Source organism: Medicago truncatula, chromosome 7, assembly GCF_003473485.1.
Source record: "Medicago truncatula cultivar Jemalong A17 chromosome 7, MtrunA17r5.0-ANR, whole genome shotgun sequence".
In the NCBI taxonomy this organism is placed as follows: Eukaryota; Viridiplantae; Streptophyta; class Magnoliopsida; order Fabales; family Fabaceae; genus Medicago; species Medicago truncatula.
The window spans coordinates 42,831,231-42,850,243 of NC_053048.1; the positions used below are offsets into that span (position 1 = coordinate 42,831,231).

The 19,013-nt window shown below is 34.9% G+C and overlaps 2 protein-coding genes and 1 pseudogene across 4 annotated transcripts; all 3 read right to left on the reverse strand.

Annotated features, from left to right (window-relative positions):
• Window positions 1–846: 846 nt before the first annotated feature.
• Window positions 847–4,083, reverse strand: LOC11418125 (putative disease resistance protein RGA4). The gene is made up of 2 exons (XM_024770138.2): window positions 1,408–4,083; window positions 847–1,140 (listed from the first exon to the last, which is right to left on the reverse strand). Exon 1 carries the CDS (start codon window positions 4,038–4,040, stop codon window positions 1,428–1,430), a length of 2,613 nt encoding a protein of 870 aa, XP_024625906.2. The 5' UTR covers window positions 4,041–4,083; the 3' UTR covers window positions 847–1,140; window positions 1,408–1,427.
• A 4,098-nt stretch (window positions 4,084–8,181) lies between these two features.
• Window positions 8,182–12,042, reverse strand: LOC11428183 (putative disease resistance protein RGA3; annotated as a pseudogene).
• On the reverse strand, window positions 11,841–15,354 carry LOC112416372 (disease resistance protein RGA2). 3 transcript variants are annotated; one of them, XM_024769987.2, is made up of 3 exons: window positions 14,876–15,354; window positions 12,551–14,635; window positions 11,841–12,120 (listed from the first exon to the last, which is right to left on the reverse strand). In XM_024769987.2, exons 1-3 carry the CDS (start codon window positions 15,179–15,181, stop codon window positions 12,112–12,114), a joined length of 2,400 nt encoding a protein of 799 aa, XP_024625755.1. In that variant the 5' UTR covers window positions 15,182–15,354; the 3' UTR covers window positions 11,841–12,111. The 3 variants fall into 3 exon arrangements, with proteins under 3 accessions (XP_024625755.1, XP_024625754.1, XP_024625753.1); XM_024769986.2 differs by having other exon boundaries at window positions 11,841–12,099; window positions 12,551–15,354; XM_024769985.2 differs by having other exon boundaries at window positions 12,551–15,353.
• Between the last annotated feature and the right edge of the window lie 3,659 nt (window positions 15,355–19,013).

The window sequence follows — 19,013 nt, forward strand, 5'->3', positions numbered from 1 at the left end:
CATATCAATATATACTATTTTTTATGAAACTACATCTCATTCAGAAATTTCACACAATTTATTTCAAAAGCAAATTCACACAATGCTACTGTTAAAAGAAATAAGGTTTAAAGATTGAAATAAGGTGTAGTGTACTTGAAGCTTTAAACCAACAAACATTACTAGTAAACAAGGTGATGTAAGTGTAAATTCATAGTTGATAGTCAGTTCTAGCAGAGTGTTTCAAAGTCATAAACATCTTCATGATACATAAATTTCCAACTTCAGCTTAGACTTTATTTTTTTCAACTGGAAAATAGTTTAGGAGGGGTGTGTGACCTATTAATCTTGCAACGAAAACATAGAGAAGGGAAAGAGAGACAACCAACTTTATATTGTCACAAAATTGAATACCCAAAATTTGAAGATAGGTCAAGCTTTCAAATTCATCCTGTGGAAGAACAGATTGTTTTGTGCATAAAAGCAGACGTCGCATATTGATTAGCTTCCCTAATCCTCTAGGTAATATTTCAAGCTCCACACACCCACTGAGCGCGACAAATCTTGCAAATTTAATAGTTTGCGAATGGAATTTGGAAGTCTTTTGATTTTGAAATTACATGAAAATTAAGGTGCTTCAATTTTGCAATTGAATTTGGCACAGTCTCCATTGAAGAGTTTCTTAAATCTAAATAACGCAAGTATCAGTACTTAAGCTTGAACATTTGATTCATATGTTGGTCAGCAAACATCCTGTTATGTGGTTTAACAGACAGAGCTTGCAACCAGAAGGCTGTCCTACCTACTTAAATCGCAGCTTACGATTAAGGATAGGATATTCACAGTTAGGAAATATAATCCATGGTCAATTAAATTACCTTTAAATTCAATAAAATACAAAATGCTAAGTACACATAAAGATGTTTTTTTGAGTACCGAGATAAAGGGTGACAGAGAATAATCATTTTCAATTGTTTGGCTACAAAAAAATTATGCTAATGTCACATCTTGAGAATATAAAGCCTCTTGTGATCCATCGCCATCGTCTTGTTTGGCTACAATTGTTTGGCATTCGTCTTTTCCATCGCCATCGAATACTGCTCTGCTCTCTCTTGTGATCCTTCAAGCTGCATATACCTTTTACCACTCCAGTTTCATCATCTACATTGTCAAGTAAATAAAGAAAATGTCACTCACAAAACAAGTTATATACTTATTTATTTATTATTTATATGAAACTTCATTTTGAAAATTCACAAACTGTTACAGTTGGAATTTTGTGATCACATTCAATTGACAAAAATTACAGTTAAAAGAAAGGGTTAAAGTTGCAAAGAAGGTGTAGTGCTACATGAAGCTTTAAACTAACAAATATTTATTATCTAACACAAGCAACACCTATTTGATAGTCAAAAATAATATGTTTACCTTCAAGATTGATGACTTCATTACGCCTCCTCTCCTGTTGGTTCTTCAATGGAAATTGATTTGACGTGAGCAATCATGGCCCAAAACCCACTAGATTGGGGCCGATATTTTCTACACAACTCAGGACAATCACCTATGCGCAAATCTTCAAGGGCGGTGAGGCGATGCATGTCACTTGGAAGACTCAACAGTCGAGGACAGTCAATAATGTAGAGCTTCTTAAGACGAGTCATTGAAGTTAGAAACACCGGAAGCATATTAAGATTAGGAAAACCAATTATTACCAAAGTCTCTAAAGTGCCCATGGCACATACAATCCAATCAGGTAATGTCACAAGCGTCGGAAAACCTACGAGATACAAATGTTTCATCCTCAATGTTTTGATTGGACTTTCGTTGTTCAACAACAGGTTTAACTTCTCACAGTTGCGAATGCACAAAGTCTGTAATTTAGGGAAAATATGTAACGGTAAGGACTCTAGACAACTACATGAGTAGATATACAATTCTTCAACGAAAGGGAGTATTTGTCTGAACAAAAACTTTATGCTGTCACAAAAATGTAAACTCAAAGTTTGAAGATGGATCAAGCTAGCAAATTCATCATGTGGTAAAACAGATTGTTTTGTGGTTGCAATCATACGGCGAAGGCTGATTAGCTTCCCTAATCCTTTAGGCAAAGTTTTAAGCTCCATGCACCCATTGAGCAACAAAACTTGTAAATGTAGGAGTTTGCAAATGGAATTTGGCAGTGTTCTGATTTTGAGATTACGAGAAAGATCGAGAGTTCTCAGGTGCTCTAATTTAGAAATTGAATTGGGCATAGTTTTAAACGAGGAATCACTTAAATCTAAAAAACGCAAGTATTTGTATCTTGATAACCATGTATCCAGAACACGTTCACTTCCAAGACCCAATCCGAAAGCGGGAAATAGTATACTTCTCACACTTCTAGACTTAGGGAACAAAGCATAACCACGTGGCTCATTTTGAACAACTGATAAATGCCTTACTTGCTGAGGTATACTCTGAGTATGTGAGCCTACCGTTACAAAGTCCTCTCTTGCAACATACAGAGCAAGATCATGTATCAAATCATGTAACTTGAAATCACAAAAGGAGCCAGAGTCATATAGATCCTGAATAAATGATCTTGAATGCAATTCATCAATATATTTTCTTGCAATACTCTCCAGCTTTTCAATTCCATTTACGGATTGAACTAATCCGAGGGCTACCCAAAGACTACACATTGCATAACTATCGAAAAGATGATGTTTGGGAAAAAGAGAAAAATAAGCAAAACATTGTCTTAGATATGATGGCATTTGATCATAACTTAATTTTAGCGCAGGTAAGATATCATCTTTCTTTTGTTCTAAATTCCACATCTCAGAGTCCCTAACGAATTCCCACTTACTTATATCAAAGTTTGAGAAGAGAGAACTTGCTAATGTTCTCACGGCTAGTGGAACCCCTTGGCATTTTTTCACAATTTCTTTTCCTATCGCTACTAGATTTGGATACTTTTTTTCTTCACCTTCCTTGAATGCCCATTTGACAAACAGAGACAAACAATTCTTTGGAGAAAGACCTTCCAAAATATATGGAGGAACATCACCCATCATCGAAGCAATTGCGTTACTGCGTGTTGTCACCATAATTTTGCTTCCTGGTGCACCAACTTTTATCAAATCTTTCAATTCAAGCCACTTTGCACGATCATCATTCCATACGTCATCTAACACGACTAAAAACTTTTGACCAGAAAGTTTTTGTCTTAGACGACTTACTAGTTGCACAATATCTAAGTTGTTGGTGTTTTCTAATTGAGCAGGGCCACTCGATGGTGCGGAAGATGAAGTAAAAATGGAAGCGATGGTTGCAGAGTTGATGATATTAATGATTATCTTTCTGATGTTGAAATCATCGGAGATACACACCCACATCTTCAACTGGAAAAGTTGATGTATCCTCTTATCATTGAACACCGACTTCGCAAGTGTGGTCTTCCACAAACCTCCAATTCCCACTATTGGAATGACACAGAGACTATTATCACCATCACCATCGCCGTGAGGATGTGGCTGCATCAAAAGATTGAAGATTTCATCTTGCTCATTTTCTCTTCCTATCACACTTGAAGCATCAATATGAGGATATGTCATTTCTCTTTGTTGCACAACGAGTCCGGGATCAACATTTGTAAGACCAAACCTGACCCCATCAGCTGCCACCTTATCCATTCTATCCCTAATCTCTTTGATTTGACGTGCCATCCTAAAACGAAAAACAAGTGGATTAGAGGAAGAAAAGAAGTGGACTAACTTCACCCGTGTGCTTCGAGAAGCTTTCACAACTTGCTTTCGCTTGTCTTGCAAGTTAAATCCATCCAATACATCTTCAGCATCATGGCAAATATTCTGAATCTGCCTCAGCCATTCCCGCAGCCCATGCTTTTGGTCCTTCTTGCGCTCAGCATCCAACAATACACCACTGACAATTGCCAGAGTGTCTCTCAAACATTGTAGATGTTCATACACACCATAGGCACGAGAAGTTTCTTCATAACCATAAGAAACAAACTTCCCTAGGAGAGAATTAGCAATATCAAGGACAAATGATTCTGCCATGGTAACAAGGAAAGAGCAGAAGAAACGGTGTTGATATTTAAGTTTGTTTGTGCCTTCTTCATATCCATATATACTTGTTTATATAATAATGAAGGAAGCTAGTTAAGATTCATAAAAGACAAGAGTCTTCTTTACTCTTTTTTTTCTGTCTTAGACGTTTGATTATTGTTGTGTACTGTATAGAATATAGAATATCATTGGATGGACTATAACCAGCGTACTTTATATCTATAGGAGAAATTATGGTTTCAAACCACTAAAATATTCTCTATTTTAGTACGCGTTAAATCACACTTTCAAACCACTCAGAACATGTAAATTTCAAAAGTATGTAATTTAATCTTTTTTATGATCAACCTTGTATTTAATGAGTTTATTTTGATTATGCAATAAGTTTTTTGTAGAGGAATTTTAAACAATCCTTGTTTAAACATGAACAAATTGATTGATTCTAGCGGTTGTGTGGTCCGCTTGTATTCCGGTCAGACGATCGTTTTTATGTTTGGCTCGGGTCCTAATTTTTAGTTGTAGAGATGATGACATACCCATGAGAGAGAATGCTTATTACACGTGTCATGTGGGTATAGGAGAACAATATAGTCCTATTTCTTAATTCTCAGCCACTACAAGGAATCTTTATTTATTGTCATAAATTTAGAATCATTGTTCCTTTACTTTTTTTTCTTGCACCGTTATTTTTGTCTGCCATACTTATGGTGTACTCGGCCATCAACGTATGACTTCTGCAGCATGTCATGTTACTTCAAGATCATAGGCATGAGTGCATGACAAAGCTTATATGTTTTGAATTTTGATTGTTAGATTCATTCATCATATTGACAATTGTTTGCCTTTTTTCTGAGGTTAAGTAAGATTGATAAATTTCTCGTTGATCTTTCTTGTGATGCCAACTTCCAACTTGTTTAGCTACTAAAATTTTAAGGATAGGATAATCACAATTAGGCTTCATACTTAAGAACATATTAATAATATATTATTATATTTTACAAGTCTAACCACTTTTGTAAGAGTAGTTGTATGTTTGAAAAACAAAGTATGTCATTTTTCGAGAAAATACAGAGGAGATCCACCATTAATGGTCTTCATTGCTTCAATGGGAAATAATATATTAGCTTGATCATTGATTCAAACTAATAAAATCCATGGTCAATTAAATCACCTTCAATTTCAATAAAATAACGAATGCTAAGTACACATAAAATGTTTATGATTACTACAACAAAAGAAAAATTGTTTGAGTACCGGAAGTATAGAATGGAAGAAAATAATCATTTTCAATTATTTGGCTACATAATAAAATGTTAATGCATTTAGGAAACATGAACATTCCTCGTATTAGACGTGTTTCGGTGTCGGACACATATCATGTTCACTGACAGCACACCGACACGTATAATTAAATAATGTGATTTTTTTAAAATTATTACCGGTATCTAATGTACACATCTTGAGAGTTAAGAATCTAAAGCCTCTTGGTAGCGTTCATACTTTCCAACGCCATCGACTACTGCTCTTTTGTCCCTTGTGACCCTTCAAGCTGCAGATGCTTTTTACCCCTCCAGCTTCATCATCTACATTTCCCTAAATAAGGAAAATGTCACTCTCAAAATGAGCTATCTTTTACTCATACCAAATATGCACTCCCTCCAAAATAAAATATAAACAAAAATGTGGTAACCGAAAAGTCGTTCACATACGTCAACTTTTCAATTACCCTCTTTGTTTATATTTCATTTCGAATGAGTACTTATTTGTTATTTATATGAAACTACATCAATTTGAAAATTCATACAGTGTTATTGATGGAATTTTGTGATCTTTTCTATTGGTAAAATTTAGGGGTGGCAATATGATCCATGAGATTCATATCCATTCAATTCATCCACTAAAAAATCCATCCTATCCATCCATAAAACAAAAAAAGTTGTTAATGGATTGGTTTGGATCCATCTATTAAAAACTATGGATGGATTGAGTCCATCCACCTTATTTTAAAAATCCAATGGATAGCCTCTTTTAAAAAAAATCCAATGAATAAATTCAAATAATATTTATTCTTTTTTATTTAATTGAATATATATTTGATAAAATAAAAAAAATTGACTATAAAATTAATTTAATAAAAAAATTGAATGAAAAAAATAATAAATAAGTTTTTTAATATTAAAATATTATTAATTTAATATATTATTTATTATTATTTTATTATTGTTGTGGTAAACGCCGGAGCTCCGTCGTAGACCACCGTGTGCTTTAAACTAACAAACATTACTAGCAAGCAACAGACTAATAACAAGAACAAATCTGCAACTAACCATCCTACTCAGGAAACCTTGTAGGGCTTAAATAAGATGATACAATCATAGTTGATAGTATTGCAATGCAAACATAGAGAAGGGAAAAGAGAGGTTACGAGGATTCTATTGCATCAGCCAACAACTACTTAAAGAAAAAGATAAACATTTATACGTTCATAATGAAAAAAGAGCTATCCCCGTGAGCTTAGCTCAGTTGGTAGGGATATTGCATATTATATGCAGGAGTCGGGGTTCGAACCCCGGACACTCCACTTCTCCACAATTAAATTGTGTGAGCTCTAGCCACTAGGCTACTTGACCAAAAAAAAAAAAAAAAAAGCTAAATATATAAAATGATTAAATTACCCTTCAAGATAGATAAAATAAATAGAATATAAAAGCTTATTTTGTAACACAAACAACACTATTTGATAGAGAGAGAAAAAATAATGTTTACCTTTAAGATGATGACTTCGTTACTCCTCCTCATCCTCTTCTGTTAGTTCATCAATGTAAATGGTTTTGATGTGAGCAATCATGGGCCAGTACTCGCCAGATTGGCGCTGATATTTTTTGCCCAACTCCAGTGGCGGAGCCAGACCAAAACTTTTGGGGTGGCCGCCATCATCGGTCTTCCTCTTAAAGCGGTGCTGTCACAGAACCGAACCTGCAAAAAAAAAAACCGTCAAAACACTCCACAAGGCATGACAGCAGCCCCCCTGAAAAACCTGCTGCTACTCCACAAAAAACCGGCACCTATCCTTGGAGACATTCACGAGGATTCCAACACCACTCGTAATAAAGGCTAGTCGAAATATTGAGTCTATTCAAGCACCACTTCCACAACAAACCTTAATTTCAATCACTAATTCCTCCTCCTCCTTCCTATTATTTCTAATAACAATACATTGTTTCAAGGGCGGTAAGTCGATGCATTTCACTTGGAAAACTCAACAGTTGAGGACAGTCAATAATGTAGAGCTTCTTAAGACGAGTCATTGAAGTTAGAAACACCGGAAGCATCTTAAGATTAGGAAAACCAATTATTACCAAGCTCTCTAAAGTGTCCATGGCGCATGCAATCCAATCAGGTAATGTCACAAGCGTTGGAAAACCCATGAGATACAAATGTTTCATCCTCAATGTTTCGATTGGAATTTCGTTGTTCAACAATAGGTCTAACTTGTTACAGTCTCTAATAAACAGGGTTTTTAATTTAGGGAAAATATGTAGAGGCAAGGACTCTAGGCTATCACATGATTCAAAATACAATTCTTCAACGGAAGGGAGTTTTTGTGTGAACAAAAACTTTATGTTGTAACAACAATCAAAACTCAATGATTGAAGATTTATCAACCTTACAAATTCATCTTGCGGCAAAACAGATTGTTTTGTGGTTACAGTGAAACGTCGAAGGCTGATTAGCTTCCCTAATCCTTTAGGCAAATTTTCAAGCTCCGTGCACCCACCGAGCAACAAAACTTGTAAATGTACGAGTTTACAAATGGATTTTGGTAGTGTTCTGAGTTTGTCATTACGAGAAAGATCTAGAAAACGCAGGTGCTCTAATTTTGTAATTGAATTGGGCAGAGTTTCAAATGAAGAATCACTTAAATCTAAATAGCGCAAGTATTTATATCTTGATACCCATGTATCGAGAACACTTACACTTTTAAGACCCACTCCATCAATGGGAAATAGTATACTTCTCACACCTCTGGAATTGGGGAACAAAACACGGTCAAGTGAAACATTTTCAACAATTGATAAATACCTTATCTCTACAAAGTCCTCTCTTCCAACATACACTGCAAGATCATGTATCAAATCATGTACTGAATAAATGATCTTGAATGTAGCTCGTAAATATATTTTCTTGCAATGCTCTTTAGATTTTCTCTTCCATTTAGGGATTGAACTAATCCAATTGCTACCCAAAGATTACACATTACATCACTGTGGAAAACATGGTCTTTGGGAAAAAGAGGCAATACAATGTCTTAGATAGGATGACATTTGATCATAGCTTAATTTCAGGGCAGGTAAAATATCATCTTTCTGTTGTTCTAAATTCCAAATAGCAGAGTCTCTGACAAATTCCCACTTACTTAAATCGAAGTTTGAGAAGAGGGAACTTCCCAATGATTTCACAGCCAGTGGAACCCCTTGACATTTTTTCACAGTATCTTTTCCAATCTCTACTAGATTTGGATATTTTTTTTCTTCGCCATCCTTGAATAAAGATAAACAATTCTTTGGAGAAAGACCTTTCAAAACATACGAGGGAACATTACCCATCATCCAAGCAATTGAACTACTACGTGTTGTCACCATAATTTTGCTTTCTGGTGCACCAACTTCTAGCAAATATTTCAATTCAATCCACTTTGCACGATCTGTTGTAACAAAATGTGTTTAACATTAACCCTTAAGAGTTTTGATGATAACAAAATATTAAAAATTGTCAATTGGATATGCTAATACTTGTTCAAGTGTACAAGACTATAGACAAAAAAATTGACATCTTAAAAAGGCCTTGGAAGAACAATAAAGAGCAAAGGAATCAACAAAAAGGAAGCTTAAAGCGTCTGAAGAAAACTGCTCTTGAAGATAAGGCACTCCTGAAAACAAAGTGTTCCTGAAGTGATGACGACATCAGAAGCAAATTCATCAGAAGCAAGTTTATCAGAAGCTAAAAATCACCAGAAGTTGCAGTTCATCAGAGGATGCAACTTAAGGCTTCAAAAGCTGTTTAATGGGATTCAACCTCGTCTAAGGATTGAAGAAGACTGGAAAAGTGAAGCAACGACTATTTTGAAAGGATTTGAAGGCATTGGATGTTTGTTCATCAAAGAGCGTTGACAAAGTACGTTTGTACGAAGTGTACAACCACTACCTCCATTACTCTGTTTTTGTCTCTACTACAAGACAAGAATAACAGCTCTGCCTGCAACGATGTTCCTTCACAATGGGAATACATTTGAAATTGATCATTCTTATGACAATAATCATATCAGGCAAAAGATCATTGGTGATTGATCAAAGCTTCAAATGACTTTATTTTGAATGTGCTGGCAATTCAATGTCTCTTTCACACCTCTATATAAAGGAGTAAAGACTCAGAGTTATATACAAAACAACAACATCTTACAAGTGCCAAAACTATGCTGAAATTGTTCTGCATTCAAAGTTCACTTGGAATTTCTTATCAAAGCTCATATCTTAGAAATTCTAGAGTCTTAAGAGTCTGTATCTGATTTGTATTGTGAACATCACTGATTGAATATCAAGTGTTCAACCTCAAATATTTTTCTTGTAATTCTGTTTGAATTCAGAAGTCTCTTGCAGTTTGATGAGTCATTTATTACCTATTTCTAGATATTATTTAGTTTAGTTTTAATTAGATTTTAGTTTATTTTATATTAATATTATTTCCTTTTTAAGATAGTTTACTACAAATTACATTTTATTATATTTCAGGAATGAATATTGGATGGATTGAGTCTTGGAGCAAAAGAAAGGGATTTGGAGCTGATTCGGTACGAAAATACAAAGATTGGAAGACAAAATATGTCTCCCCTAAAGTCAGAAGCTTGGCACGGCCCGTGCTAGCATTGGCACGGCCGTGCCACCCTCCAGAGTGTCTTTTGCTGCTTTTGCTTAGATTTTAAGCTACTCTATTTTTAGCCCGAATGTAATTGCTTAGATTTTAAGTCAAATGTATGCTATAAATAGAGTAGCCATCCATCACAAATATTCATCTTTTCTTGGAATGCAATATGTGACAATTGTCTTTCTAATAAAAGTTCATTTACTTTCTTGTTATTTACTTTTATGCTTTCTCTCTTCTTCTCCTTGTGTACGATGAACATTAGTGAGTATACTTCTTCTTCTCTTGGGATTATTGGATAAGTCTAAATGACATAATCCTAATCAAACCAAGCTCTAAGCCTTAATCTTATGTAACCCTAATTTCTTATCTAAATTCACCGTTTTAACATGGATCAACCATTATCAAACTGTGGAAACGAAAGTGGAGGGTTTGATAATTGTTTATCCATCATCTCAAATATCAATTCATAAAACGAAAGTGGAGCTTTGATATTCGAACAAGTGAATTTAGACAAGGGTTTCAAAGGCAGCGAAATAGTCTTTGAAATCTTTGAGACATATAGTTTCGATCTTCAAGGGAACTAATAATGATCAAGTCAGCGAAATAGGCTTGGTTGTTAGAGGAACCAAAATCTAATAGTAATCAAGTCAGCGAAATAGGCTTGGTTGCTAGAGGAACTAAAGAGAAACTGTCTTGAGAAATTAGGTCTAACATAAAGTTATAAGCTTATAGTTTGGTTTGTGAAGGACTTGTCATTTAGAGGAACCAATAATCCCAAAACTTTTATCTTTTCTTTTATTATTTTCTTTTAATTAAAAATACAAACTTTTCTACCTTCTAAACCTTCAGTCTAATCATTATTTAAAGTTAATTGAATTCCTAACTCCCTGTCGGAACGATACTCTATTTTTACTACTTCGGTAAGACCGTGCACTTGCGGTTTTATCTCATTACAGTTGTGCTTGAGCAATAGAAGTCTCTTGATTGTGTTCAGGAACATAGGAAGTCTCTTGCAGTTGTGCTTGAGCATTTGAAGTCTCTTACTAAGTTTAGTAGTGAGGAATTGTAATCAGATATTACATAGTGAACTCTCCTTGGAAGTGCAAGGGGGACAGGACTGACTTCTGGTTTGTGGAAGGAACCTGTATAAATTGTTTTGTGTCTTTCTTCTCTCTCTCTCTCTCTCTCTGATTTATCCGCTGCAACTAGTTCTGAATATCACTTCAGAAGTAAAACTCTATCTGCTTCTGATCAGTGTTTTCAGCTTAGGAGAAAAAGAAGAAAAAGTCAACACAATTCAACCCCCCGCCCCCCCCCCCCCCCCCCCCCCCCCCCCCATGTGTTTTTCTCACCTTCACGATTATCATTCCATACATCATCTAACACGAGTAAAAAGTTTTGACCAGAAAGGATTTGTCTTAGACGACATACTGGTTGCAGGATATCTAAATTCTTGATGTTTTCTTGGTGAGCAAGACCACTTGATGGAGTAGAAGCTGAAGTATAAAAAGAAGCAGTGATGATTTTAATGATTATCTGCCTGATGTCAAAATTGTTAGAGACAAACACCCACATCTTCAATTTGAAAATTTGATCCACCCTTTCATCATTGAACACTAACTTTGCAAGTGTGGTCTTTCCCAATCCTCCAATACCTATTATGGGAATAACACACAAACTTTTATCTCCATCAGTTATTGCATTTGTAATCTGTTAGGACAGATTAACAAAGGTAGTCAGCAAACATCCAGTTTTGTGGTTTGACAGTTAGAGCTTGCAACCAGAAAAGGCTGTCCTACCAACTCCCAACTTGTTTAGCTTCTTAAATCACAACTTACAATTAAGGATAGGATATTCACAATTAGGAAATATAATTCATGGTTAATTAAATTACCTTTAAATTCAATAAAATACAAAATGCTAAGTACAAATAATTAAAGATGTTTTTGAGTACTGAAAATAAAGGATGACAGAGAGTAATCCTTTTCAATTAATTGGCTACATTAAAAAGATATGCTAATGCACACATCTTGAGAAACCTTAAAGCTGCATTCATCTTTTCCATCGCCATCGACTACTGCTCTGCTCTCTCTTGTGACCCTTGAAGTGCATATGCCTTTTACCCTTCCTGTTTCATCATCTACATTGTCTAGTAAATAAAGAAAATGTCACTCTCAAAATAAGTTCTCCTTTACTTACTCATACCCAATATATACTTATTTATTTATATGAAACAACATCATTTTGAATATTCACACAATGTTACTGTTGGAATTTTGTGATCTCATTGTATTGACAAAAATTACAGTTAAAAGAAAGGGTTAAAGTTGCAAAGAAGCTGTAGTGCTACATGAAGCTTTAAACTAACAAACATTACTAGCAACAACTAATAAAATGAACAAATCTATAAAAACAATTATAGCATAAAGATGTTACACTATAAAAACAATTAAAAGGATTAAAGTACCCTTATGATAGATAAAATAAGTAGTTCATAAAAGCATATTATCTAACACAACCAACACTTATTTACCCCTAAAAAATAACATTTATTTGATAGTAAAAAATAATATGTTTACCTTCAAGGTCGATGTCTTCAACTTCACTTCATGTCCTTTTGATTTTCCAATAAAAACACTTTTGATGTGAGAAATCATGGGCCAGTACTCACCAGATTGGGCCCGGAATTTTCTGCTCAACTTAGGACAACCAAATATGTGCAAACGTTCAAGGGCGGTGAGGCGATGCATGTTACTTGGAAGACTCAACAGTTGAGGACAGTTAACTATGAAGAGCCTTTTAAGACGAGTCATTGTAGATAGACACACTGGAAGCCTCTTTAGATTAGGAAGTCTTTTGATTGCTAAGGTTTCTAAAGTCTCCATGGCACATACAATCCATTCAGGTAATGTCACAAGCGTTGGCAAACCCATGAGATACAAATGTTTCATCTTCAATGTTTGGATTGGACTTTCATTGTTCAACAACAGGTTTAACTTCTCACATTTGTCAATGGTCAAAGTATGTAATTCAGGGAAAATATATAGTGGTAAGGACTCTAGCCTACTACATGATACAATAAGCAGTTCTTCAACGGAAGGGAGTTGATGTCTAAACAAAGACATTATGTTGCCACAATAATGAAAACACAAAAATTCAAGATGGATCAAGGTTGCAAATTCATCATGTGGCAAAACAGATTGTTTTGTGGTTACAGTTAGACTGCGAAGGCTGATTAGCTTCCCTAATCCTTTAGGCAAATTTTCAAACTCCGTGCACCCACCGAGATCCAAAACTTGTAAATGTAAGAGTTTGCAAATGGAATTTGGTAGTGTTCTGATTTTGCCATTGCGAGAAAGATCGAGAACTCGCAGGTGCTCTAATTTTGCAATTGAATTGGGCATGGTTTTATATGAAGAATCACTTAAACCCAAATAACGCAAATATTTGTACCTCGACATCAATTTATTCAGAAGACTTTCACTTTCAAGACCTACTCCAAAGATGGGAAATAGTATACTTCTCACACTTCTAGACTTAGGGAACAAATCAAGGTCAAGTGAATCATCTTTAACAACTGATAAATGCCTTACTTGCTGAGGTATATTACGAGTATGCGAGTCTACCGCTACAAAGTCCTCTCTAGAAACATACAAAGCAAGATCATGTATCAAATCATGTACTTTGAACTCACAAATTGAGCCAATTTCCTTTACATCCTGAATAAATGATCTTGAATGCATCTCATCAATATATTTCCTTGCAATACTTTCCAGCTTTTCACTTCCATTTAGGGATTGAACTAATCCAAGGGCTACCCAAAGATTACCTATGTCATAACTATTAAAGATATAATCTTTGGGATAAAGGGAAAAATAAGCAAAACATTGTCTCAGATATGATGGCATTTGATCATAACTTAATTTTAGCGCAGGTAAAATATCATTAATCTTTTGTTCTAAATTCCACATCTCAGAGTCCCTAACAAATTCCCACTTACTTATATCAAAGTTTGAGAAGAGAGAACTTGCTAAAGTTCTCACGGCTAGTGGAACCCCTTGGCATTTTTTCACAATTTCTTTTCCAATCTCTACTTGATTTGGATAATTTTTTTCTTCGCCTTCCTTGAATGCCCATTTGACAAACAGAGATATACAATCCTTTGGAGAAAGACCTTTTAAAACATAAGGAAAAACATCACCCATCATTGAAGCAATTGAGTTACTGCGTGTTGTCACGATAATTTTGCTTCCTGGTGCACCAACTTTTATCAATTCGATCAATTCAAGCCACTTTGCACGATCATCATTCCATACGTCATCTAACACAACTAAAAACTTTTGACCAGAAAGTTTTTGTTTGAGACGACTTACTAGCTGCACAATATCTAAGTTGTTGATGTTTTCTAATTGAGCAAGACCACTCGATGGTACTGAAGACGAAGTTAAAGTGGAAGAGGTGGCAGAGTTGATGATTTTAATGATTATCTTTCTGATGTCGAAATCATCGGAGATACACACCCACATCTTCAACTGGAAAAGTTGATCCATCCTCTTATCATTGAACACCGACTTTGCAAGTGTTGTCTTTCCCAAACCTCCAATTCCCACTATTGGAATGACACAGAGACTATTATCACCATCACCATCTCCGCGAGGATGTGGCTGCATCAAAAGATTGATAATTTGATCTTGGTCATTTTTCCTTCCTATTACACTTGAAGTATCAATATCAGGATATGTCATTTCTCTTTGTTGCACAACGAGTCCGGGATCAACATTTGTAAGACCAAACATGACCCCATCCGCTGCCACCTTATCCAATCTATCCCTAATCTCTTTGATTTGGTGCGCCATTTTAAAACGGAAAGCAAGTGAATTAGAGGAAGAAAACAAGTGGCGTACCTTCACCCGTGTGCTTCCAGAAGCTTCCACAACTTGTTTTCGCTTGTCTTGCAAGTCAAATCCATCCAATACATCTTCAGCATCATAGCATATATTTTGAATCTGCCTCAGCCATTCACGCAAGCCATGCTTTTGGTCCTTCTTGCACTCAGCATCCAACAATACACCACTGACAATTGAGAGAGTGTCTTTGAACTCTTGTAGATCTTTATACACACCATAGGCACGAGAAGCTTCTTCATAAGCATAAGATGCAAGTTTTCCTAACAGTGAACGAGCAATATCAAAGGCAAATGATTCTGCCATGGTAACTAACGAGAAAAGAGATATGAAACGATGTTGGTATTTTAAGTTTGTGGTTATGGTTTTTGCTGTGCCTTCTTCCTATCCATACTTATTGATTATATAATGAAGTCAGTCAACTTTAGTAAAAGTAGAGTCGTCGTCTTCTTCTGTATAGAAACATATTGGATGGACCCATAATTTATGTGGCTGAGTTATGTGGTTCATCCCAAGTTATAAGATGTTTTTTGTTCATTTTAGTCTTTAAAAAATGTAATTAATTTTAGGCTTAAACTCACTTTTCGCCCCCTAAGTTTGCAAAGGTTGCAATTTTGGTCCCTTATTAAAAAAAAATGGCAAAAGTAACACTCTATGTTTAGCCCCTTTTGCAAAACACTAATTTTGACTTGATCAAGCCTATCTGTCACGCCATCTTGTATAATTTTTTTTAAAAAATAAATAAATTTTCCACGCGTATAATTGTTAAATTAAAAAAATTAAAAAGTAAAGCAACCCAAGAAGAAGCACGTGAGTAGGTTTCATCTTCAACATTTCAACATGATTGATACCCGACAACATAACAATCCAAAAACCTCTTCAGTTTTTTTTGGAACTCTCTTATTTTACAATTCATCATTCTAATGACCTCTTAATTCTTTTTTGCTTGTTTCAGTTTCATTTATGAATGTTTATCATGTTAAAATATCTATTCTCCAGATCTACAGATTCTATGATTCTTATGGGTGTGAAAAAAACTGGATTACTTGAATTGATTTGGAACCAAACTGAATTAAACAGAAGCAATTAAACAACAACTTCCATTTGTTTCTCTTGTTCAAACCCAGCACCATCAGAAGTGGTGTAGAAGGCTACTGAAACACACGTTGTTCCTCAAAAGTGATTATGAAACTCGATCCTAAAACGAGCCCCTCTCTCTCCTCCTTGGTCTTTCATTCCCACCTCGTCGACTTCTACAGCGACAATGTTACCATGTTAAGAAATTCAGATGATCTCCTTCAAAACTGAGAAATCCCCAAATTCTTTCTTCATAACAGTCATAACACTATGTGCGAAATTATTCTCCATCTGTGTGGTGGTGGAATTTGGGTTTTTTGATTATGGAGTATATAAGAATTGAGATGTGAGTAGGAAGAGGAGAAGAATTGAGCTTTGTTGAAGATGAAGATGTTTTACCCCCTTTTTTCAGAATTTTAATTCACGTGTTCTTTCTTTCTTTGTTTTTTTTTTTGCTTTTTGATTTTTTTAATTTCATTTATATATATATGGCATTTTTATTTAATTTTTAATTGAAAAAAACACATGTGGCGTGCCATGTAGGCTTGACCAAGTCAAAATTGACGTTTTGCAAAAGGGGCTAAACATGGGGTCACTTTTGCCATTTTTTTTAATAGGGGGCTAAAATTGCAACTTTTGCAAAATTAGGGGGTAAAAAGTGGGTTTAAGCCTTAATTTTATTTGAGAAAGAAATATAATGAGTAGTTTTACCAAATGATTTTTATTAAGTATTACTACTGAAAAATTATACTCGCTCCGTCCCTGAATGTAAGCATCCATTGTATTTTTCACATTCCTTAAAAAAAATTGTTAGTACAATTAATGTGTCTATTTTATGTATTTATATTACTAAATTATCTTTTGTTTGTATGTGTGTTAAATTTGACTTTTCATATTTCAAGACAGGTTAGTGTGTATTAATTAGGGGTATGTTTATGAAAAAATAATAAATGCATCTACTAATCTAAAAATGAGTTTATATTTAAGACAAATTTTTAGTTAAAAATGTGCTTAGATATAGGGACGGAGTGGGTGTTGTGAATTCGGTCAAAAAATCACACCAATGAAAAACAAAGATGTGTGGAGCAAAGGAAGTGGTAATCAATAGATAAAGTGTTTCCAAGCAACAACAACAACAAAACAGGCCTAAATCTAAGTGTAGAGAAACACCACCAGCATAAATAAAGCAATAAAGATAAGAAATTAATGAAATGAACAAACACACCAAGATTGTTGACCGAGTTCGGTTCAATATGACCTAATCTGGGGGAGAGAGCAGCCCTCCAAACCACTATGATGAAAGTGTTACAAATGAGTTAGAAGAAATTAGCTTATAAGCTTACAAAAGAACAATACCTAATTTCTACCCATTTTCATATCACCCACACTCAAAGATGAATCTTAAGAGAAAACGCAAAAGGAAGCTTTTTGATCCTTCCAATGGTGAAATCTCACTACCTAAGGTGTTTACAATGTTTCCCAACCCAAGGAATTAGGGGCTATAGTTTGAGAAGAGGGTCCTAAATCAAGGGATTGATTAGGACTATTTTGTTGACTATCGTGGAACTAGAAAATCATTCATAAGAATAGGTGCAGTATACCAATTAGAGGAACATAGATGATTCGAAAGTCGAAAGACCTGATCTCATCTCTCTTCATATTTTATAACCACATCTATATTTTCTAACCGAATCTTTATTTTATGTTATTTAATTTTATGCAATCAAATCAAATCTACAAACAAAATAATTTATACATCCTAAATATTTACTTTATTGCTAAATTGAGATTAACACAGTCCTCGTGGATACGAACTTATTTTATTACTTCGATACATTTTTAGTACACTTTCTAAAATATCTATCAAGTTTTCCCAAAATCGTGACACGATTGAGCACCCTGAAAAACATGCTCTTGATGAGATAAAACTGCAAGTGCACTGTAACGCCCTAGTCGTTATTTTAATTATTTTGGATTTTGTGGAGTCGTTTTATGATTTTAGAATAATATTTGTGGATTTTATGGTGTGTTATATTTTATTATATAGTTTATTTTAATAATAATTAGAATAAGTGAGAATTAGTATTAAATTGGAGTTTTGGGGGTTATGTTAGAATTTATTAGAATTAAGGGGGAGTAATTAAAATAAAGAGAAGTTAAGAAAGGAGTTAAGAAAGAAAGAAAGAGTCAGAATACGTTTTTACGTGTAACTGTCAGTTTTGGGAGAAAATGAGAGAAGAGCAAGGAGAGCCAAGTCTGTCAATTGTTGTGCATTTCTTTCTGCAATTCTAAGGTAAGGGTGAGGTTTACTGCAATTGTATAGGTTCTGAATTCTGATTTTGAGTTTAACAGGTTTTGGTAGAAATTGGAAATTTTAGGTTTATGATGATTTAGTGGGTTTTGAGAGTAGAGATTGTGATTCTGATGATAGAAATAGGTTCTGAGTGCATACAGTAATTCATTTCACATCTGTAAACCAATTTGGGGAGTGGAAGTGAGAAAATTGGGATTTTGGGTAAAATTCTGGGTTCTGGTCGTACTGATATTCATCGCTCGCCGAGGCGAGTAGACCTTCCCGCCTCGCGAGTGAGCAACTTCATGGCTCGCCTCGCGAGCAGACCCACTCGCCATAGCGAGCAAGCACCTGAGAGATCATGATTTTTGAAGCGTTGTTATAAGCCGTAATTTGGGTAGTTTTATGTACCTAGATGATTTTAGAGAGGACTGGAGCAAGTTTTAGATTAAAAAGATGAATAGGGAGCTTAGAATTGATGATTTAGTGAGAAAAATGTCAAAACTCCCGAGAGCACCATATTTTCGTTCGCCTCGAGTTCGCCTTGAACTCGCCATGGCGAGCAACCCGTTTTCTGAACTCGCCATAGCGAGCAGGTATGCTCGCGAGGCGAGTTGCCCAGTTTGCCTTTGTTGATTCTGTTTGTTGATGGTTGATTTATCTTGATGATTAAGCATGGCTATTATAATGGTGTATTTTTCTGGATGTTCTAAATTGGTTATAATGAATTGATGCTGGCTGGAATGTATGCTTTCATTTAATTAAGTC